This window comes from Dipodomys spectabilis, unplaced genomic scaffold (assembly GCF_019054845.1).
Source record: "Dipodomys spectabilis isolate Male_0828 unplaced genomic scaffold, ASM1905484v1 ptg000646l, whole genome shotgun sequence".
Classification (NCBI taxonomy): Eukaryota; Metazoa; Chordata; class Mammalia; order Rodentia; family Heteromyidae; genus Dipodomys; species Dipodomys spectabilis.
In genome coordinates, this window is record NW_024871323.1 from 582,615 (window position 1) to 605,898 (window position 23,284).

General features: G+C 49.0%; 1 protein-coding gene across 4 annotated transcripts in view; it reads left to right on the top strand.

Annotated features, from left to right (window-relative positions):
- Dnajb6 (DnaJ heat shock protein family (Hsp40) member B6) overlaps positions 1-23,284 on the top strand; it is a 58,426-nt gene that overhangs the window by 16,875 nt on the left and 18,267 nt on the right. For 2 of the 4 annotated variants that reach the window (XM_042671591.1, XM_042671592.1), the window contains exons 2-7: positions 1,031-1,121; positions 3,769-3,878; positions 5,645-5,704; positions 6,538-6,648; positions 20,189-20,320; positions 22,976-23,120. In XM_042671591.1, the coding sequence (XP_042527525.1) occupies positions 1,057-1,121; positions 3,769-3,878; positions 5,645-5,704; positions 6,538-6,648; positions 20,189-20,320; positions 22,976-23,120 (623 nt within the window). In that variant the 5' untranslated portion in view covers positions 1,031-1,056. The remainder of the gene's footprint in view (positions 1-1,030; positions 1,122-3,768; positions 3,879-5,644; positions 5,705-6,537; positions 6,649-20,188; positions 20,321-22,975; positions 23,121-23,284) is intronic. The other 2 variants (XM_042671593.1, XM_042671594.1) reach the window with 1 other exon arrangement.

Sequence of the window (23,284 nt, forward strand, 5' to 3'; positions counted from 1 at the left end):
TGTGTGTGTGTGTATTGGTCTTGGCTCCCTGAGCTGTGTGTGTGTGTGTGTGTGTGTGTGTGTGTGTGTGTGTGTGTGTGTGTGTTGCTCTTGAGGCTCCCTGAGCTTATTGTGTGTGTGTATTGGTCTTGGCTCCCTGAGCTGTGTGTGTGTTGTATGTGTTGGTCTTGAGGCTCCCTGAGTGTGTGTGTGTGTGTGTGTGTGTGTGTGTGTTGGTCTTGAGACTCCCTGAGCTTTTTTTGCTCCACTGTTCTACCACTTGAGCCTTGATCAGTGCCACTACTTTGTCAGGAAGCTCCCCTTGTGTGTGTGTGTGTGCCCGTGTGCGTGTGTCGGTTGTGGGGCTTGAACTCTGGGCCTGGGCGCTGACCCTCAGCTCTTCAGCTCAACACTAGTGCTCTACCACGTGTGCCATAGCTCCACTTCTAGCTTTTTCTACTTACGTGGTACTGAGGAATCGAACCCAGGGCCTTATGCATGCAAGGCAAGCACTCTACCACTGAGCCACCTTCCCAGCCCCAGAACACTCCCATCTTGAAAGAGTCAGCAAGTGTGCAGTTCTGTGGTGAGGCAGGTGGTGCAGTGCCTAGCGGAGGTGCAGTGGCTTTCCTCCCGCTGCCCTTTGAAGACGGGGGGGAGGGGGGTAAGGGGGGCTGTATCACCTGTAAGCCAGGGAAGGCCCTCTGCTTTTCCTGCGGCAAAGGCACAGTTGCATGTGGTTAGGGAGAGCTGCCGCTGCTTAGCAGGACAGTGCTTCAGGCTTGCCCAGTTCCTGGCACAGGAACATACTGAAGGAGGGAGGAGCTTGGCTGTGGGCTCTTGCTGCCTAGCCTGCCTGAGAGCATCACCTCCTGTTTAGGTGGTTGTTGAGGCTATGTATACTTCAGAGGATGTCAGGCATGGCAGGAGCGGCGGGCAGGAGCTGTGGCTCCGTCTGGTGGGCGCCAAAGCACCTTTTCCCTGTCTAGTTCCCACCTGTGACCTACCTAGCCTTCACGTTCTTGTCACTGACCAGACGTTTCAATTGCAGGACTTGTTCCAGCAATCTGTTAAAACATGGTGGATTACTATGAAGTTCTAGGGGTGCAGAGGCATGCCTCGGCCGAGGATATCAAAAAGGCGTAAGTATTTTATTCCTGGATATATCTGCCCGGTTGTCCATAGGTAATTGGGTGATAGAATATTTGCTCGCTATTAAAATGGCTATTCCCCCTCTGTTTTTTCTTTTGCAGTTGTAGGAGTCTAAGCCAGACCTCATATGCTAGGCAGCATCTCTACTGCTGAGATACACCCTTAGCCCTAAAATGATGTTTTCTCCTTTCTCCTATTGTGTCAGTTCTGGGGCCTGAACTCTCTCTACCTGGATGCTGTCCCTGAGCTTTTATTTATGTATTTTTCTGCTAGTTTTGGGGCTTGAGCTCAGGGCCTGGGCACTGTTCCTGAGCTGCTTTTTGCTCAAGGTTAGCGCTCTACCACTTGAGCCATAACACCACTTCTGGCTTTTTGTACTTATGTGATACTGAGGAATTGAACCCAGGGCCTCATGCATGTTAGGCAAGCACTCTACCACTAAGACACATTCCCAGCTCTCCCTGAGCTTTCTTTTGTTCAAGGCTAGCGTTCTACCATTTGGGCCACACCTTTACTTTCAGCTTTACTTTTTGGGGGGGGGTGGGAGTCCGGTCGTGGGGCCTGAACTCTGGGCCTGGGCGCTGTACCTCAGCTCTTCAGCTCAAGGCTAGGGCTCTACCACTTGAGCCACAGCGCCACTTCCGGCTTTTTTCTTTTTGCTTATGTGGTGCTGAGGAATTGAACTCAGAGCCTCATACATGCAAGGCAAGTGTTCTACCACTGAGCCACCTTCCCAGCCCCGGAGTGTATATTTGTTTATTGATTTGGTGCTGATACCAGGCCTTGAAATCTAGGCTTGGGGGCTGTCCCTTAGCTCCTTTTTACACTCAAGACTGGCACTCTATGCCACAGCTCTATCTACTTCCAGGTGTTTTTTTTGGGGGGGGGGGTCTGGTTGTGGGGCCTGAACTCTGGGCCTGGGCGCTGTCCCTCAGCTCTTCAGCTCAAGGCTAGCACTCTACCACTTGAGCCACAGCACCACTTCCGGCTTTTTTCTTATGTGGTGCTGAGGAATCGAACCCAGGGCCTCAAGCATGCAAGGCAAGTGCTCTACCACTGAGCTACCTTCCTAGCCCTACTTCCAGCTTTTTGATGGTTAGTTGGAGATGAGTCTTCTGAACTTTGCTACCCAGGTTTTAAACCAGGTTCCTCAGATCTCAGCCTTCTGAGTAGTTGTGTTATAAAGAGCTCGGGATATTGGGGTATCACATAGAAATACGTACATCAACTCAAAAGGAACTCAGCAAGGCAAACATGGTGCCACAGCACCACTTCCACTTTTCCTGGCGGTTTATTGGAGATGAGTCTCATGGTCTTTCCTGCCTCGGCTGGTTTTGAACTGTGATCCTCAGATCTCAGCCTCCTGAGTAGCTAGGATGACAGGCGTGAGCCACCGGCGCCCGGCCTATTCTTTTTTCCTTTCCTTTCTTTCTCTCTGCTTAGAGAATATTAGTTTCTGGGCTAAAACCCAGGTAGATAATAGCTTACGGGTAGGCGGGACTCCACTTGTGAGCTGACATCTCCGCCCTGGCAGCCCTGGTCCTGGCCCGGCGTTGACTGCAGAACAGAGGCGGTCTGTCTGTCTGTCTGTCTGGGGCGGGGGGCGGGCTTCGGCCACACTGATCTGAGCAAAGCTGGCTCAGGAAGTGGAGGGAGGGCTGGGGAGGGGGCTCAGTGGTGGGGCGCTGGCCTCGAGCTGAAGAGCTGAGGGACAGTGCCCAGGCCCAGAGTTCAGGCCCCACGACCAGACCCCCCCCCAAAAAAAAAAAAAAAAAAAGAAATCAGCTTGTGTTAGCTATATTTAGATATGATTGATTTGCTTATTTTTTTGTGGTGTCTTGGGGCTTGAACTCAGGGCCTGAGCTTTAGTGCTTAAGGCTGTACCATTTAGCTTCAGGTCTACATCTGGTTTGGGGATGGTTAATTGGGGATTAGAGTCTTAAGGTCTTCACTGCCTGGCCTAGCTTTGAACTGTGACCGTCAGATCCCAGCCTCCTGAGTACCTAGGATCACAAGTGTGAGCCGCTGGCGCTTGGCTTGTTTCATTTTTAAGAAAAGGAAGGCTATTCAGCTAAAGCTGTACTAGTTCACTAGTTGGCATCTCTGAAGCTTTTTTTTCTTTTTCTTTTTTGTGATGCTAGTCCTGGAGCTTGAACTGTGAGCTTGGGTGCTTTCCCTAGTTTCTTTTCGTTCAAAGCTAGCAAACAAATAACTCTACCACTTGAGCCATAGTTCCACTTCAGTTTTTTTTTTGTTGTTGTTGTTTATTTATTTTTTAGTAGTTTATTGGGCATAAGGGTCTCACTGACGTTCCTGCCAGGACTGGCTTCGCACCGTGATCATTAGACCTTAGCCTCCTGAGTAGCTGGTATCACAGGCCCCCCTCCAGTGCTTCCCTTTTTCCCTGTCTCTCTCTCCCTCCTTACTTCCTCCTCTCCTTTCACTCTCCCCTCCCTGCTTTCCTTTTCTGTGTGCAGGTATTGGGGTTTAACTCAGGGCCTGGGCACTGAATCTTAAGTTGCTTAAGGCCCAAGCCACAGCTATACTTCTGCAACTGTTATTTTGTGTGTGTTAGTATTAAAAGCCTAGTTGATTTCTAGACTGTGAACATGATGAGTATTCCTCATTTTTTTCAAGATACCGGAAACTGGCATTAAAGTGGCATCCAGATAAAAACCCTGAGAATAAAGAAGAAGCAGAGAGAAAATTCAAACAGGTAGCTGAGGCGTACGAGGTGTTGTCAGATGGTAAGTGGTACTGAGCCTCTTGAGTCTCAGGAGCCCCTCAGGCAGGCTGTGTGGTAAACTGGAACTGGGTGGGCAGTCCGGGTGAGCTGAGGAAGGGCTGTTGGGTTCACCGTGTGGTGGTGGGCGCTGCTCCTGCTGGAGGGGGCCCCATCATTCTGACCTGTCCTGTCTCAATGGAACAGGTCCATTCACGGGTAAGATCAGGACATCAGACATCTGTATGTTTCCCCCACCCATCCCAGGGCTACATACAAAGCAGGAATTACGTGTCATTGAAAGTCAGGCCCATTGGCTTAGCTTTGGAAGTAGGTAAAGGTTTGTTGGCTAGGTGCAGCCAGGGGCTTCATAATGAAGACCAGACCTTGTATGGGCTGAGGTGGGGTCAGTGCCAGAGCCTGGAAAAATACCCCTGATAGTTGGGTGGCCTCTCGTGAGTCACGGCAGAGGCATTTAAAGGACTGAGTAGTGATTCACTGACCACAGGAAGCGAGAACATGATTCCAGGTACATCTCCATGTGGTCAAGTAGGAAATGAGTAGCTCACTTTTTTTTTTTTTTTTGGGTCCGGTCGTGGAGCCTGAACTCTGGGCCTGGGTGATGCCCCTCTTCAGCTTAAGGCTAGCGCTCTACCACTTGAGCCACAGCGCCACTTCCAGCTTTTTTTTTTCTGCTTATGTGGTGCTGAGGAATCGAACCCAGGGCCTCATGCGTGCAAGGCAAGGCAAGCGCTCTACCACTGCTGCCCTAGGTCACTATTTTTATAAGACTGTTTTTAGAAGGACCCTAGTGCAAAACGCATCATCACCATTATTAGCACATGACCCTTTGCATTATTGAACATGCCCCCAATCTCAGAGGCTTCTTTGCTTACCAGCAACTTGTAAACTTACAAAAACATAAAATATTGTTCCTGAAAAGCTGTGTGTGTGTGTGCGCGCTTGCGCGCGCTTTTCCGTGAGCCTCAGATCTTAACTTCCTGAGTAGTTAAATGGGTGAGCCACAGTTACTCTGCAGTTACCGTGTTTTTTTGTTTTTGTGGGTGCTGTCCCTCAGCTCTTCAGCTTAAGGCTAGTGCTCTACCACTTGAGCCACAGCACCATTTCCAGTTTTCTGTTGATTAATTAGACTTCGTTGCCCAGGCTGGCTTTGAACCTTGATCCTCAGATCTCGGCCTCCTGAGTAGCTGGGATGACAGGTGTGGCCACCAGCGCCCCCTACAGTTACGGCTGTGTCTGAAGATTTCTGGGGGCTAGCCATCATGTTGCCAGGGCACAGGTCCTGCAGAGCCCTGCTGTGGCTGTGGCGGTCCTTGTCTGGGGGGAGGAGGCGGGGCCAGCGGTGGAGGGCAGCACAGCACCCCTGCCTCACAGCGCCCCTGCCTCACAGTGTGGTGGGCCTGAACGCCATGTGCTTTTGCCTCGCCCAGCCAGCATGGTCGTCCTTGTCTTTCATCTTCACTGCTGTGATGGCGATAGCTTCCCACTTGAGCATATGAGTTCAGTGTGTGCGTAGGATCTGGCCCTGTAGTGAGATCAGTTGTCTAATGGAGTAAGTCAGTGCTAAAAATTCATGGTACTTGTTAACCTAAAGTGTCTTTCTGGAGAGAGAGGTATCTATACCTGCCCCTTTTTCTGTCTAAGAGGAACCTAACTTCTTAAAACTTGAAAAGCTGACATCTGGTTTACAGTGTGTGAAATACTGATTAACTTTAAAGAATTTGAAAGGAACTGACTCCTTATGATTTTTTTCCCTCCTCAAATTTGAAGCTAAAAAACGGGACATCTATGACAAATATGGCAAAGAAGGATTAAATGGTGGAGGAGGAGGTATGTAAATGAGTTTAGTGTTCTCTTTGGGGACAAAAGGTTTAGTCATCTAATGGTACGTTACTAAGTCTTTGGAAGATGGTAAATACTGATATAGTCTATAAAAAGTAGGCTGAATTGGGTAGGAATAAGAAATTGGAAACACACAAAGATTTAAACATGTTTAATGCTGGCACTCAGGAGGTAGAAGCAGAATTTCAAGGCCAGGCTGCCCTATGTATAAAGCCACTGTCTTAAACAAAAAAATAAATGTAAAAAAAAACCCACAAACACTTTTAGAGTAGAAAGTGTATGTAAATATACTTCTGTAGGTGCAGACTGTACTGTACTGGCATACTGTGTGAACAGTCCACCTGTATTAAGGAATTTGTCCTTAGGGTTTAGATCGCAGACTCCCCCTAGTGTGAAGCTCCCATGATTCTCCTCGGGTATGATGCTACCCCGTGATGCTTGATGGAAGGAAGTGTCATCACAGGTGCTCAGTTCTGTTAGCACCCTGTGTGGTCAAGTTTGTGCCTAAAAGGTGGTCTGAGCAAACAGTCTTGAGTTTTCATGAATCTTCATAACAAGCAACAAAATTGACATAACACATGGTGATGGCAGACTGGGAAAGGGTTTGCTGGATGTTGAGTAACCTCACAGCGTGAGCAGTGCTGTGTGGTTAGCTCTGGGCATAATTTCAAGCAGTCTAGGGCCCAGTTTGCATTCCAGGAAATTGCTGGAAGATGAGATAATTCTCTTTAGATCACAATGTGTATATAATGTTCTGTAAACAAGTAACATGTCTAAAAACATTAGAATTTAGCAACTAAAAGCTGTGTTTGTTTATGTAGGTGGAAGTCATTTTGACAGTCCATTTGAGTTCGGCTTTACATTCCGGAACCCAGATGATGTCTTCAGGGAATTTTTTGGTGGAAGGGACCCATTTTCATTCGACTTTTTTGGTAAGTTAAGTTGTCTGGCAGCCATCTACTTGGTATATGGTGTTTCTGTGGTCTGGTGAGGGCTACTGGTGCCCTTTCTATTTAACATGTGTCTTGGTACTAACTTTTGTGTTTCAGCAGCAGTGAAATGACCAACCTTTTATGCTCTCCCTTTTAAAGTATTGGAATTTATGACTCAAGTATTAGAACCTTCAGATAAATTAATGCATTGTCTCTATCATATATGGTGCTAATTAACTTGATTTCCTCTTAGACAGCCATGGTGAAGACAGGACAGAACACTGGTGAGGGGTCTAGGAAGTGTTTTTTCTTGTGTTTTGATTTATGTGTGTTGAACCCATGGACCTTCCTCTGAGATATGCTTTCACCCCACTCCCTTTAGAGTTTGACACTGTTACTATAAAGGTGATGCACTAAATGCACTCTTGCCCCCCAGTTTATGAATTGGCTTTGGAGTCTTGTTAAAACCAGGCACCCTAGAATCTGTTCAGAAGACATTTCATCTATGCAGCTTTCCTTTCCTTACTGTGTTACAGTGATTGGCTTCACAGTTTGTGAGGAGAGGATTCTTTTTGGGCAAGGCAGAAGTAGTCAGTAGTTAAGAAGACAAAGTTGGTTTAGTAGCTGTTAGAGTATGGGAAAACATCTTCATCTCTTTCCTCTCAGCCCTGGTGTCTGAAACTGTGCTCTCGGGTGTCCTGGCTCTGGTTGGCCATCTACTCGTCAGGTTTTCTTCTTATGGCTGGCACTCTTTGATGTGCCCAAGGTGCCTGGAAGGTGGTGGACAGGTTGTTTGCTACTGCTGGTTTTGTCTTGTATATCCAGGGGGAAAGCATGGCCTGTGTTTGTCTCCTTTGTTGCTGGAGCCTGGTTGAAGAGGCTTGACCGCTTCAGCATTTCCCAGGAGGGAGAGGGAAGAGAAAGGGAGTAGAAGGGTCTCACAGAGAGGGGAGCATTTGAGCTGCCTGTCAGGAGTGTGTAGAGAGCTCTCCCCTGGCTCTAGTAGGTCTTCAGTCCTGTACATGGTGTATTCTTTCATCTGACCTCAGAATGTGTGCATTCTGAGATTTTTTTTTTCAAGTCTTACAGTATAGCATGGTTGTGAGCAGCCTTGTTGAGGGAGGGAAGGACAGCCTCCTTGTTCATGGACGTGTAAAAAGCTGAAAAGCAGGCGGAGAGGACAGCTACAGGTGGGCATACGTGCTGTTGGCATGGGCACAGCATGTGAGGCACGGCCAGGGCTCCCGGGTGAGGACAGGCAGCGGTCTTCACTGCGTCGGGGATTCGCTCTCCTCTTGTGTCCTCCCCACACCGCTGGTGATGGATGCTTATAACGTACACCAACAGAACCACGTTTATACAGGGAAAATGAACAATTAAAAAATGGTTTTGTTTGGTCCTGGGTTATTGTCCCTTAGCATTTTGGCTCTAAGCTGGCGCTCTGCTTCTTGAGCCACACTTCTGCTTCTAGCTCTCTGGTGGTTAATTGGAGATGGAACTCTCATGGGCTTTACTGCCCAGGCTGGCTTTGAATGTTGATCCTCAGATCTCAAGTGGCCTGAGTAGCTAGGCTTAGGCACAAGTCACTGGTACCTGGCCAAAACGAACACTTTTCATGTTTTCTGTCTTCGCAATATTTTATTATTTTTTTTGTCAGTCGTGGGGCCTGAACTCTGGGCCTGGGTTCTGTCCCCTCAGCTCTTCAGCTCAAGGCTAGCGCTCTACCACTTGAGCCACAGCGCCACTTCTGGCTTTTTGTGGTGTTGAGGAATGGAACCCAGGGGCCTCATGCACTCGAGGCGAGCCCTCTACCACGGAGCCCCCTTCCCAGCCCCACAGCTTTAGTAAGCCCACATGGGTTGTTTGGAGACAGGGCTTCATTGGGTTTTACATCCAGTTTTTCAATTTGATAGAGTTCCTTGGCGGCCAAATTGGGAAAAAGCTGCTTCTCCGGCTTCTTAGCTTCAGTTCTGGCATACACGCGATAAAGTGTGCTGCTCTCTGCAGCCAGAGCCCAGGCATCCTAAACCTTATCCTACACAACTAAAAAGAAAGTCCGACGTAGAGGTTTGGTAGAGAGCCCACCTTGAACAGGAAAGTAAAGCATGAGCGACAGACCTCAGTGTCCTGGTGCCCACCCCTGCCCAACCCCTGAAAGGAAGGAAGACGTCAATGTGGTGGTGTGCTTGTCATTGAACTCTAGCACTTTGGGACAGGAGGATGGAGGGCTTATGGCCAATCTAGAGTAGATAATAAATAGTAAACTGCCTCAACTGCCCTTTCTCTTCCCAAGGGGTGCAAGGCGGGGAATGGTAGAACTCTGGTCCCACCTCTGCCACTATCCCCCAGACCTAAGTGGGAAATGAACGGTTCATTTCAGTGATGTATTATGTAGCCAGAATTTGTTTCCCTGGGAAAATGAATCTGAGGGACCAAAGTTCTCCAACAGAAACAGTTTTCCTATAGACAATGTTTGTACAGTTATACCAAAGGCTAGAGTGTACAAAGGACAGGGTAGAGTTGTGAATGAGTAAACTTTACTTGTGCTCCAGAGATCCCATGCTTACGGAAAGTCCGCTCTGGTGGTGCTTCGTCCTGTTGGCTGCTCAGACAGAAAGCAGACATGCCCAGCCTTCCCGCGGTGCCGTGTGGTACTAATTCAATCCGTTCTTGTAGGTGTTCTAGGGGACTTCCATTTTCAGGCTGTAAGGATTTACGCACAGGAAAAGAAGCTGCTCCACAGCTACTACCTGTATGAAGTGACCATGCAGCCTCCCTGTGGTATGTGCAGCACAGGGCGGAGCCCGGCGGGCTTAGCTGGGGGCGTGGCTGGTGGTTAGCAGCACAACCTTGGGACCATGTCCATTTCTTAGAGGAAGTTATTTTCACTCTTAATTTTTCAAAAGACTGACACCCCCCCCCCCCAGCACTCCCTCCCCACTTTGGCTTTCAGAGGAATAGTTCAAAAGACAGCTGGACTCAGTGTCACATGCACATAATTCCAGGTGCTCAGGAAGCTGAGGAGGAGGGTTGTGAGCTTGAAGCTTGATTGGGCTACATAGCTAGGCTTCCATCTCAACATGAAAGCAATTGTGAGAGAAGTTTGAGCTGTACTTTGCCTTTGTCAAGATCTAGAGCCCCTTCCTGAGGTGAGGTTATGCCTCAGCATGTGCCCTGGGGGCTTGCAGCGGCAGAACCCCAGCTCTCCGGGAAGGCAGCAGAGGCTGATTTGGAAGGAGCTCTGAAATAAGAATGTATCTAGTTGGTACATGCAAATACACCCATCAGACTATTATTGGATATGTATTGGGGTGTTATAGTTTGAGTTAGGGTGATCTCTTCATCTCAGGATTCTATTACTGGTGCTCTACAGTAGACAAAATCCTGATAATAGTCCTTTTTTGAGTGGGGGGGAAGGGTGAGGCTAGTGAGAGGTCTTGAACTTGGGACGTGGTTTGGAGTGTGTATGTGTGTCAGTCATGGGGCTTGAACTCTGGGCCTGGGCGCTGTCCCTGAGCTTTTCAGCTCAGGGCCAGTGCTATTGCCCTTTCAGCCACAGCGTCACTTCCATTTTTCCTGGTGGTTAATTGGAGATAAGAGTCTCGTGGACTTCTGCCTCGGCTGGCCTTGAGCCATGATCCTCAAATCCCAGCCTCCTGAGTAGCTAGAATTACAGATGTGAGCCACTGGCACCTGGCTGCCGCCGCCTCCTCCTCCTCCTCCTCCTCCTCCCCCCCCCTCCTCCTCTTCCTCCCCCCTCCTTCTCCTCCTCCTCCTCCCCCTCCTCTTCCTCTTCTTCCTCCTTTTTTTTTTGGGGGGGGGGGGGGTGTCCAGTCGTGTGGCCTGAACTCTGGGCCTGGGCGCTGTCCCTCAGCTCTTCAGCTCAAGGCTAGCACTCTACCACTTGAGCCACAGTGCTACTTCGGCTTTTTTCTTTTTGCTTATGTGGTGCTAAGGAATCAAACCCAGGGCCTCAGGCATGCAAGGCAAGCGCTCTACCACTGAGCCACCTTCCCAGCCCCTCCTTCTCTTTTTTTAAATCTCTCTATAAAACTAATGCTGTGCTACTTGAGCGAAACGTCCACTTGTAATTTTTTGCTAATTAATTGGAGATGAATCTTAGATTTGTCTGCCTGGGCTGCCTTTGAACCTTGACCAGTAGCCTTCTGAATAGCTAAGATTATAAGTGTAGGCCACCCGCCCCCAGATAATAGTCCTAATCCCTTTAGAGTCAGGGTCAGAATTATTTAGAACTGCCTGGGTATAAAACACTTTGTGCACGAGGGTTCCCCCCCCCCCCCCCCCCCCCAGTCCTGAACTCTGGGCCTGAGCACCTGTCCCTGACTGTCCCTGAGCTCCTTTTGCCCAAGGCTAGCATTCCAGCCACAGCTTCATTTCTGTTTTTTTGGGGACAGTTAATTGGAGATAAGTCTCAGGAGCTTTCCCTCCTGGCTGGCTTTGAACCGTGATCCTCATATTTCAGTCCCTAGTTAGCTAGGATTATAGTCTGAGCCACTGGTGCCTGGCTCCCACCACCAATTTTCATTTGCATTTTGGAAAGCCAAAACTAAACTTGCACTGTTTGCAAGGAGCCTTTTCATTCTAACACTTCAGAAGTGTCAGTCTGAGGAGCGGCCCAGCCGTGGAGAGAGCCTGGGCCCCGGTTGGGAGGAGGAGTGCTGCGTGGAGGGGAGACGTGTAGCGTCGTGAGCCAGTCGTTTTGCTCCCCAGGGCTCGAGGAAGTCGCCAGTGAGGAGCTGGAGCCTAGTGAAGACCTAGACCTGCCCGGGTTTGAGGGGTCGGGAGAAGGCGCCCCAGGCGAAGAGAGCAGTGAGGTTCTGGATGTGATACCCAGTGAGGAGCTGGATCTCTGTAGTGAAGACCTAGACCTGCCCGGGTTTGAGGGGACAGAAGGCGCCCCAAGCGAAGAGAGCAGTGAGGTTCTGGATGTGATACCCAGTGAGGAGCTGGACCTCTGTAGTGAAGAGGAGCCGAGCGAAGGCTATAGCTGGGTCCAGGGCGAATTTCCCAGTGAGGACCTGGACCTCATATCCAGCGAGGAGGAAGCCAGTCCCCGGGACCTGGAGGAGGAGCAGCTGAGCGAGGAGGAGTGTGAGGAGCTGCTGAGCGAGGAGGAGCACAGTGGGGCTGAGCCGGAGCTGCTGCTTGTTCACCAATGAACGGAAAGGAACTGCCCCACCCAGTCTCCTTTGAGATTGAGTTTAGTTTGCCCACTGCCTATCTAGAATAAAGACGTTTCTTCTGTACCTAGCCCTGTCCTGAGTCAGTCAGATAAGCCTGGCTGCCAAGCTTGCCACCGGGGGAGCCTGGGGTGGGAGCTGGCCTGCGTGCTGTCTGTCTTGTCGGAAGGCAGAGCCTCAGGCCCTGAAGTGGTATGGTCTCGCGTCTTCTAGGGCTCCACCACCAAGTGCCCTGCACAGAATGCTTTAGCATCTTCTCCTGTGTTGCATGTCCGGACCAGTCCAGGATCAGGATGCTGGCTGGGCAAGGAAGGATCTGTCCTGGCCATCTCTAGCTGTTGGAGTCCTCAGACAGACCGGGCTGGGCTGCAGGTGGTTTGCTTCCTGTGTCTTCACAGGAGCCGCCAGTGGTGACCAGGTGACCGCTGGATGGGGGTCCGCACCAGTGACCTCAGGTTGCCTCACACAGGTGTTCACAGACAGACAGACACTCACACCTGGGAGGAGGATGCAGCCTGTCCTTGCAGGGCCAGTGAAACCTCCTTTTTTTTTTTTTTTTTTGTTAGTCGTGGGATTTGAACTCAGGGCCTGGGCGCTGTCCCTCAGCTCTTTAGCTCAAGGCGAGCGCTCCACCATGAGAGCCACGGCGCCACTTCCTGTTTTCTGAGTGGTTTATTGGAGATCAGAGTCTCACAGAGTTTCCTGCCCAGGCTGGCTTTGAATCATGATCCTCAGATCCCAGCCTCTTGAGTAGCTAGGATTACAGGCGTGAGCCACCAGCGCCAGGCTCAGTGAAACCTCTTAACAGACTTTTATTCTAGCAGAGGCTTAGGTTTCTGTCTTAGAAACCATTAAGAGTCTGACAAGAGAAAGAACAGGAAAACGTTAAAACTACATGTAAAGTAAAACTGGAAATCACAAAATGTAAATATGGAGATGGAAGGGGCGAACAGCTTAGTTCAGTCCTTTATGTGGGTCTGAGCTGTGTCCTGCACTGCCAGGCCCAGTGGGCCATGTCCTCGTGAGAGTTCCCAGTTACACCAGCCTGCTTCCCGACACACGTGAAATGTGAAAGAAAGCAAATAATAAGACTTAGAGCACATTCGAGAAACCATGTCGCGCCCAGTGCCAGTGGCTCAGGTTTGTGATCATAGCTACCACCGAGGCTGCAGGGAAATCTTATCAGAAAGCTGGAGGTGAAGATGTGGCTTAGGTAATGGAACAACCACCAGCCTTGAGTGGAGAAAGCAAGGCCCTAATTTGAAGCCACAGTCTTGACGTACAGGCGCATGCACAAAGTTAGGTGGGCCCGCCGCTCTGTGCAGGCCCAGGCCCATGCTCACGGGTGTGATACCTGCTCTGGGGTCTGGAAATGCTGAATTTCAACTTGGCAGCCACGCTCACTGTCAGGATAATTCCAAGTGGTTTTCAGCTTTTCATTGTGTACAAGGGATTCTAAGCAGGGTTTCCTCTGACCTTCCTGTTAGAGGATAAACATGAGTCTGAGGACTTCATTTCTTGCTACGGGAATCTGCAGTGGGCCAATCCTAAAGCATGATTTAGCACCATGATAATGTTTTGCATGTACTTTTTTTTTTTTTTTTTTGCCAGTCATGGGGCCTGAACTCTGGGCCTGGGCACTGTCCCTCAGCTCTTCAGCTCAAGGCTAGCGCTCTACCACATGAGCCACAGCACCACTTCCAGCCTTTTCTGCTTGTGGGGTGTTGAGGAATTGAACCCAGGGCCTCACGCATGCAAGGCAAGCGCTCTACCACTGAGCCACCTTCCCAGCCCTTGCGTGTACTTTTGAGATCAGGTTTCCAACCACTTTTCCTGTCGACTTTCCTATGTATTTTTTTAATCACCCAAAAGGGAAGACAGTACCTTAGCTAGTGTTTCTGTGTGGGTGCTTTTTGCACGGTGGTCACCCTTTTCTGTGGACACGTGAGAAGCGGTGAGAGAGCTGCGTCACTGTGCAGTGCAGAGCTTTCTGGACATCCAGGGAACATCACTGCATTCTTTTTGTTGTTGTTTTTGTTTGCGTCGGTGGTGGGGCCTGAACTCGGGGCCTGGGCGCTGTAAGGCTAGCGTTCTACCACTTGAACCACAGCACCACTTCCAGCTTTTTCTGCTTCTGTGGTGCTGAGGAATTAGCCCAGGGCTTCATGTGTGCAAGGCAAGTGCTCTACCGCTGAGCCACCTTCCCAGCCCAGCACTGCATTCTTTTTTTGTTTTTTTTTTTAACCATTTAGCTGCCAGTTAACGAAGCGTTTCATGAATGCAGTATGTCTTGGTCAGTGTCACCGCTTCAACTCTTCAGCAGCTGCATTCTGGGTGCTCTTCAGTCCACCTCCTGAGAAGGTGAGCAGGTTCTGTGGGAAGGAAGACATGTCTTCATAGATCAGGGGCTGGAGAGGACTCCGCAGAAGAGCCTTGCGGTCATCCTCGCTCCTGGAAGTAGGTTGTCCAGCAACGAGGACTTCTTGTCTACAGGGCTTCTCATACAGAACTAAGTCTCCTGGCATTGGAACTGAATGACATGAATAGGTTTCCTAATGGTGCTCCAGCCAGACCTAGGGTTCTGTAAGAGAGACAGCTTCTGGAAGAAGTACTTCTCCAGTGCTCTGTTTAGACCAGGCCTCTTCACTGGTGTGGTCCAGGGAGAGGATACCCCAGGAGGCGCACGGTCTGCTAGGGCTTGCACGAAACCTGGAGCAGACACTGTGGCCACGGCCACAGATGGCTCCCCCTGCCGTCTGTCTTACATTCTACTTCAGTTAAAACCCGAGTTGTAATAAGCACATGTATTCACGTTAGCTCTGGGAGTCAGGATTGGTGGGAGACGGGGGTACTGGGCCCGCCCTGCTTGATGTGACCTCAGTGTTCCTGGCAGCTGCAGCCAAGTAAACTGCCCAGCTACACTGGTCAAAATGCAGGTGCTCCTGGCATCGGTGACTCAGTGCGGGCAGACAGGTATCTCCTACCATGCCAAGCACTAGTAGTGTTTGAACCTGTGTAGAGGGGGTGTTCCCTGTGGTTCTTCTGTTGTCCTCTTCTGTCCTGGTGGCTTGGAGCCTGGGGAATTGATATGATACAGGAGAGGAGCAGTTGGCCCTGCAGTCATGTAGCTTCGCATTTGTAGTCCGGTGAGCGGTTTGTGACCACACTGAAGAGGGTATGTACTTCTGTTCCTGTGTTTCCATAGGTTTTAACGATCATGTTTCTGTTTCTGTGTGTAGTATACTTGTATATTTTGTGTGAGTTTTAGCTCTTAAGTTTGAAATCTTTACATGGATTCTCCATACTTTAGTAGTCTGTTGATACTCTGAATCAGGATTAGTATTCATCAGAGACTAGGAAGCTTTTTTTTTTGGCGGGGGTGGGGGGTAGGCGGGGTGTCCGGCCGTAGGGCCTGAACTCTGGGCCTGGACGCTGTCCCTCAGCCCTTCAGCTCAAGGCCAGCGCTCTACCACTTGAGCCACAGCACTTTGGCTTTTATTTTCTTTTTGCTTATGTGGTGCTGAGGAATTGAACCCAGGGCCTCAGGCATGCAAGGCAAGCGCTCTACTGAGCTACCTTCCCAGCCTCCTAGCAAGCTTTTTAGTGGGGAGAGTGGGGGCAGTGAGTGGTTGTTGGTCCCTGGGTTTGAACTCAGGGCCTGGGCACTGTCCCTTAGGTTTTTTTCTTTTTTCTTTTGGTTTGTCATGGGCCTGAACTCTGAGGTTGGGCACTGTCTCTCAGCTCTTCAGCTCAAGGCTAGAGCTCTACCACTTGAGCCACAGCACTACCTCTGGCTTTTTCTGCTTATGTGGTACTGAGGACCCAGGGCCTCATGCATGCAAGGGAAGCACTCTACCACTGAGCCACCTTCCCAGCCCTCAGGTTTTTTTTAAAAGCTGGAGGCTAGTGCTTTACCCCTTGAGCCACAGCTCAGCTTTGGCTTTTTTTTTTGGTGTTTACCTGGAATAAGAGTCTCAGGGATTTTCCTGCCCTGGCTGGCTTCCAACCATGACCCTTAGATCTTAGCTTCCTGAGTGGCTGTGAAGACAGGTGTGAGCCACTGTTGTCTTACAGGCTTAAGTTTTTGGGAGGAGGGTCAGTGGTGGGGGTTGAACTCTGGGCCTGGGCGCTGTCCTTGCACTCTTCAGCTCAAGGCGACCAATCTACTGCTTGAGCCACAGCACCACTTCCCGTTTTCTGGTGGTTTATTGGAGTTTTACGGACTTTCCTGCCAGGGCTGGCTTTGAACCGTGATACTCAGATTGCAGCCTCCTGAGTAGCTAGGATGACAGGCGTGAGCCACTGGTGTCTGGCCTACAGGCTTAAATTGTAAAGAAGCATTTGAGCTGGGTATTGGTGACTCACACCAGTAATCAACCCTTAGCTACTCAGGAGGCTGAAATCTGAGGATCAAGGTTCTAAGCCAGCTCTGGTAGGCTAGTCTGTGAGACTCTTATCTATAAATAACCATTAAGAAGACAGAAGTGGATCTGGAGCTCAAGTGGTAGAGCACCAGCCTTGAGCACCAGCTCAAGGACAGTGACCAGGCCATGAAGTCAAGCCACAGTTCCGGCACGCACACAGTAAAGAAGCATTTGATAGTATAGAGACTGGGGTGTTGAGATGAGTGAGTTAAATAATTGACATCTCTTTGGAGAATAGAACCCACATCTCAGGATGGAGCTGTGTTGTTGCAGAACTTGCCTCCTAATGGTTCTTGTGAAATGATCTTTCTAGATAGAATAGGCACATACCGCTGGTTTGGCAGATGGGAGCGGTAGCACCTCTGGGCAGCTGCCCGTGGAGCCATCGGGCTGGAGAGTGATCTCCCAGACGGGCTGGCGCTGGGCCGGCCGTGGCTGCCGTGCCACAGCCGCGCTATTTCAGCCAGGCCCGCCTAGGCTCACGGCTTGAGCAAGGCAGGACGTTAACCAGTCAGCTCTGTGCCTTCTCGCGTCTCTGTGACCCGTCCTCGTCTCGGTCTGCCTGTGAGTGCTGCGCTGACCGCAGACGTGGGCAGCACGCTGGCCTCTGGCTGATGGAGATGAGTCTAATGGGAGCCACCTTCGTGATGTGTGTGTAGTCCTGTGCTCCTAGATGGCACTACTAGGAGTGGCCCCCCCAGCCCAGCCCAGCCCAGCCCAGCCCAGCCAGTTGTGGGCACTGCCCCTGAGCTTTTTTGCTCAAGGCTGTGCGCTACTACATGAGCCTCAGCTTTGCTTACAGCTTTTTTTTTTTTTTCCCCCTTTTGCCAGTCCTGGGGTTTGAACTCTGGGCCTGGGCACTCCCCTTAGCTCTTCAGCTCAAGGCTAGCGCTCTACCACTTGAGCCATAGCCCCTCTTCCAGCTTTTTTTCCCTGCTTATGTGGTGCTGAGGAATCGAACCCAGGGCCTCATGCATGCAAGGCAAGCGCTCTACCACTGAGCCACCTTCCCAGCACCACTTCCAGCGTTTTCTGTGTATGTGGTGCTGAGGAATCAAACCAAGGACCTCATGCATGCAAGGCAAGTACTCTACCACTGAGCTACCTTCCTAGTCCTGCTTGCAGTTTTTTGGTAGTCAGTTGGAGATTAGAAAATCTTCTGATCTTTCCTGTCTGGGTTGGCTTTTTGCACCACATGATTCTCAGATCTCAGCCTCCTAAATAGCCAGGCTTATAGGTTTGAGCCACCTGTATCCAGCTAGGATTGAAGGCTTGTTTGGGGGAGCGGGGGTGGGGGGGCACAGGGAGGTTGGTCTGCTATTTGAGCGCACAGCTCCAATTCCACCTTTTTATTGGTTGACTGGGTATATATTTAGCTTGGGCTGACTTTGAGCCTCAGTCTTGAGCCTCCTGAGTAGCTAGGGTTACTGGCATCAGACATCAGTGCCTGGTCTCTAGAATAATTTTTATAGCAGTGATAAAGGGGATATTATAGGATAAAACAATTTCCCTCCCTCCCTTGCTCAGTCATGGGGCTTGCCTGGGTGCTGTCTCTGAGCCTCTTGGTGTTCAATGCTAGCAGCTCTACCACTTGAGCCACAGCGCCACTACCTCTGGCTTTTTCTGAGTAGTTTATTGACAATAAGAGTTTCACAGACTTTCCTGTCCAGACTGACTTTGAACTGGAATCCTCAGATCTCAGCCTCGTGAGTAGTTAGGATTACAGACTTGAGCTGCTGAATTCCATTTTACAGGGTGACATTTTAGTGTGTACAAAAGAATGATTTGATTAGAATTTTGTTTCGGATAATGTATAAGGCTAAAATATATATATATATATATATATATATATATATAAAACACACATATATATGTATAAAACACACATATATATATATGCTAACGTATATGTGTATATACACACACACACTATATACGTTGTTGTTTGCTTAGAGTTGAGCCTACAACAGAATTATTACAAAGTAAATTTCAGTTGTAATCCTTAATTTTGGTAGATGTTTAATATATACCAGTTTCTGTTTTTGGTTTGGTTTTGGTGTGGTTTGAGACATAGTCCGCCCTGGCTTAGGATTTTTGATCTCAGATGCTGGGATTAGACACACTTGCTATTATACCTGGCTTCTTTCATTACCACTCCCACCCCCCATATTTGGTGTCATTGCAAGGCTGTGTCACTTGAGCAACAGCCCAGCCCTTTCCTAGTTTCTTAGATGTAGGAAATGGTCTTCATTTTGAAGTGGCTCGTAAATGGCCTAAGGGTGGCCTGTCCAGCAGCTCAGGGAGCGAGGTGTGGGTTCCCTTGTCACCATCTGCCCACCTTGCATGGGATGGAGCTGGAAGGCGACTGCTCCGGCCACGCTTGGAACCATGCTGCCAACGGCTACTTCTGTCCCTGCTGGTCTTTCAAGCCTGTTATGTTGGATTCCACTTTAATCAGAGCAACCTGTCCAGAGAGGGTCCTCTCCTTCAGGGCAGGCATGCGACCTGCCTCTGTTCTGTTCCAAGTCCCAGCCTTCCCGGGACTCGCTCAGACCCACCGCCCGAGGCTTGAGCCCTTGGTTCCCATAGGCTCCCATATGGTAGCACAGGCTTTTCTGGCTCCTCACACAGCTGCTTTGTCGTGCCCGCGCTGTGTGCGCTGTGTTTACACGGCCACTTCCTGCTTTGCTGCTGTGCCGGCGCTGTGTGGGCTGTCCTCACTTCCTGGATCCAGGCATAGCAGTTCCCTGGCGCGGCTGCTATCTTGCCTTGCCTCTGGCGCAGTGACTTGCTGTAATATACGGACTTGTTGTTCTTGTGTCCTGACTGCTCTTTTTTCTCCTGTATGTCCCAATGTAAGCATGATTTCTACATTTATTCCTTAACAGTTTTCTCATTTTCCTGAAAAAAAAAAAAAAAAAAAAAAAAACAACCACTAATTATAAAGGACCCAGATAAAATTTTAAAAACCTAGTATGTATTGTGTGTGATTTTAGTTAGTGCTTTAGATAGATAACCACAACAAAGAGAAAACTCCCTGCTGATCTTTTTAAAATGAAGGTATGTTTAATGTAAATTCTTTGAATCATTGTTGATCTTAATTTTCAGAAGCATTTTGGTGTTTTAAGGAAAATGTAATACCTACTTTTGTCTATGAACACTTCTGTAAGTACAATGTATGTTGATCAGTTATTGTTTAGATTTGACTTCAACTGTTCTTTTGTTTTTTTTTTAAGGAATCAAAAGTTAGAAAATTAGGGTTTCCTGGACATCTTGGTCAAGTAGACCAGCTGATCGCATCTGCTTTGCTCTGTATCCTCTGTTTACATTAAGAAGGGGCTGGGAAGGTGGCTCAGTGGTAGAGCGCTTGCCTTGCATGCCTGAGGGCCCTGGGTTTGATTCCTCAGCACCACATAAGCAAAAAGAAAAAAGCCGGAAGTGGCGCTGTGGCTCAAGTGGTAGAGCGCTGGCCTTGAGCTGAAGAGCTGAGGGACAGCGCCCAGGTCCAGAGTTCAGGCTCCACAACCGGACTCCCCCCCCCCCCCCCCCCCCCCAAAAGAAAAGAAAAGAAATTCGTGTTGTGGTTTAAACGTGCTCTGGAGAAGCAACTTGAATGCCTACATACACGACTGCATTGGCCGAGGGTTGCTGCAGGAGCCGCACACCGGGTGGTCCTCCAGTGGACACGGACCCTGAGCGCACGCGTGCGTGCATAACGTAATGCTGTTTTATCAGTCTTAGTCAGCAGTGCAGCTTGTGTTGCAGTTCTCGGTGAGGGGTCTAGATCTGTTACTTTAACGTCTTGCTGGATGTTTTCCAAGGAAATGACATGGAAGGAGGCACTCACGGATTTCCTCTCCCAGGCAAAAAAATATGAATGAAACTTTCATAGCACCCATCTCTGTTTGTTTCTAGAAGACCCATTTGATGACTTTTTTGGGAACCGAAGGGGTCCTCGAGGAAGCAGAAACCGAGGTGCAGGCTCCTTTTTCTCTGCCTTCAGTGGATTTCCATCATTTGGAGGGGGATTTCCTTCATTTGATGCAGGTATTTAATAGCTTAGATTTGATCTTTTTCATTCAAACAGAAATTGGTGCTTATGTCAGGACCACCCTTAGAGTGGGTATAGTTTGAAGTGTCTGCATTCCTTTTGTCAGAAGAGCTTTGTGAACATGTTAGGTCCGTGATTAATGAGTGATTTACTGTACTGACTTCCCATTTCCCCCAAGAATGGTAGCTTACTTCACTCTAGCCAGGTGTTGGTGGGTCATGTCCGTAATCCTAACTACGCAGGAGTCTTGAGCTGAGATTTGAGGATCACAACCAGCCTGAGCAGGAAGGTAATTTCCTTTGTCTCCCATTGTCAGTCCCTTAGCTTGAACTCAGGGCCTGATGGCTAGCACTCTACTATTTGGAGCCACAGTGCCACTTTGGTCTTCTGTTGTTTAATTGGAGATATAGGTGTTCCTGCCCAGGCTGACTTTGAACTGTGTTCCTCAGTTCTTAGTCTCCTGTGTAGTTTAGGATTACATGCATGACCTACTGTTCCCAGATTATCTGTGAGACTCTTATCTCCAATTAACCACCAAAATGACAGACATGGAGCTGTGGCTTAAGTGGTGCTAACCTTGAGCCAAAAAAAAAAAAAAAAAAAGCTCAGGGACAGTACCCAGTCCCTGAGTTCAAGCCCCGGATTGGCACCAAAAACAAAAAATACCTTAGGAAATTCAGACAGTAAGTAATGATATATTAAATGAAATTGATAGGAGATACTAGGCTTTGTCAGTTTCTTTTGGACCACATCTCTAGCCTTGCTTTTTGCTGGCTATTTTAGAGATGGAGTCTCACGCATATTTTTTTCTGGGCAGGTTTGAACTGCAATCCTCTGCATCTTGGGCTTGATGAGCAGCTAGGATTATGGGGCTGCCAGCACTTGGCTCTAATTTTAAGTTGTTTCATGCTTTCTCGGTTTGTTTGCTTACAGTTGACACTCTACCATTTGAGCCCTGCCCCCCACCCTGTGTCTTTGCTGGCCAATGGGAGACAGAGTCAAGGGCTCTTATGCCCACTGGCCTTTGATGCATGAGCTTAAAGTTCTCATTCTTGTGAGTTGCGAAGATTATAGGCATGAGCCTCTGACGCCCAGTTGTAATGAAAGTTTTAGTTAAGAGGGATGGAGTATTTTTCTGGTTAGCCACTTGCTAGCGCCTCACCAAATCTGTGCTAGCAGGAGCTTCCCACCTCTGGAGTCAGACAAAAGGACGCACTCAGTGGCACCCCTAGTGTCTTGGTTGTATGGAATTGGATCGTAGGTCCACACATAGCTTGGGTGTATGCGCCCCTGAAGTTCTCAGCCAGGGGCGGTTCTCACAGGCAAGTTTGAGCTTGCTCTGCAAACTAACATGTGCACATATCATGGCATATTGGTGCGTAACTGACTTTAAGCCTTGGTGGCTATGATTGGGGTGTTGGCAATTGTCTCCCCTTAAGTCTTGTGCCAGATTGTTTTTGTCTAGTTAAGGAGTAGTACACTGGTCCTTTTCCAGCAGATGGGCGTGCTCAAGACCATGTAATAGGCCAAGCACATGCCAGGAAAGGTGCCAAGACTCTGACCAAACCTTCGGAAGGCACTGGTGCTTCATGCCCGTAATCCTTAGCTACTTAGGACCAGAGGATCTGGAGGATCAGAGTTCAGAGCCAACCAGGGTAGAAAAGTCCTCAAGATTCCATCTGTGATTAGCCAGCGAGATGCCAGACTGGAGTGTGACTCAAGTGGTATAGTGCCAGCCGAGCAAGCCAAGTCAGAGCAGGAAGTCTTACAAACCCCTGTCCCATGTGTGTCGCAGCAGTACTAGCACGTAACAGATGTGTGGCGGTCTACACATGAAAGCCCTGGAGAGGCCACGGGATTGAGAGTTCAGCCCCACCTGCTCTGCAGAGAGACAGTGAGGCCCCTCCCAGAGCACGTGGGCCTCAGGCTCACACTGTCTTGTGTGGCAAGTAGTCCAAAGGGAGAGGGACTGGGACTGTGAAAGAAACACAGTGTGTTACAAATTGTACTGTTTCTAACTTTTTAGGGAGGCTATAAAATTAAACGTGTGGCTCACGTTTTATTAAAGCAGCACAATCCTAGACAGGTCAAACAATGTTCAGGAGTATGTGTTGTTTTAGTGTGACCATTTCAGAAATAGTAAAGAATTAGGCTCTTTTATCAAACCAATCTCCCTATCTATGAGAGGTTTTGCTTTAGGTTTTGTGTATCCAGGGTAATAGCTTCATAATTGAGGTCTATGCTTTCCGGGGGGCAGGTAATTAATTGCAGTATTCTGAAATTTCTGAATAGCTCAGCCTTTTGTTTCCTGTGGTGTCACTGAAGCACAGGCCAGTTAGTTAGATGCATGTTTCTATGGGGAAGTTGCTGTAGGTGTACCACACAAAGATGCTCTCCAGTGCCAACTAGATGGTCCAGGGCGGGGCGTATCTTTGGCATGTTGGAATGCCAGTGAGGCCCTGCAGTGCAAACAGCTGGTCTTTGTGCTTAAAGGTGAGCGTCCAGAGGTAACCGACCCATTCTTTGGCTCCCCTGCAATTCCCCTGAGGTACTGTGCCTATGTGGCTTATTCACGACAGACAGGTTACAAATACTTTGTGCAGTCATGCTTGACCAGGTATCTTAAGATGATCTCTTCTGTTTCCCTGCAGGATTTACTTCATTTGGGTCACTGGGTCATGGAGGCCTCACTTCCTCCTTCTCCTCCACGTCATTTGGCGGTGGTGGGATGGGCAACTTCAAGTCCATATCAACTTCCACTAAAATAGTTAACGGCAGGAAAATAACTACAAAGAGGTGAGTATAGTACAGTGGCTTTTGTGTATTTTCAGGAAGTCAGCATAATAGCAAAAAACTTCTATGCGCCCTCGAGCTGAAGTATAATTGTAAATTACTAAAGCCTTTGCTTTTTAATTTATGCAGCAGCTTACTTATTAGAAATTCTTATTTTGAGCAATAGT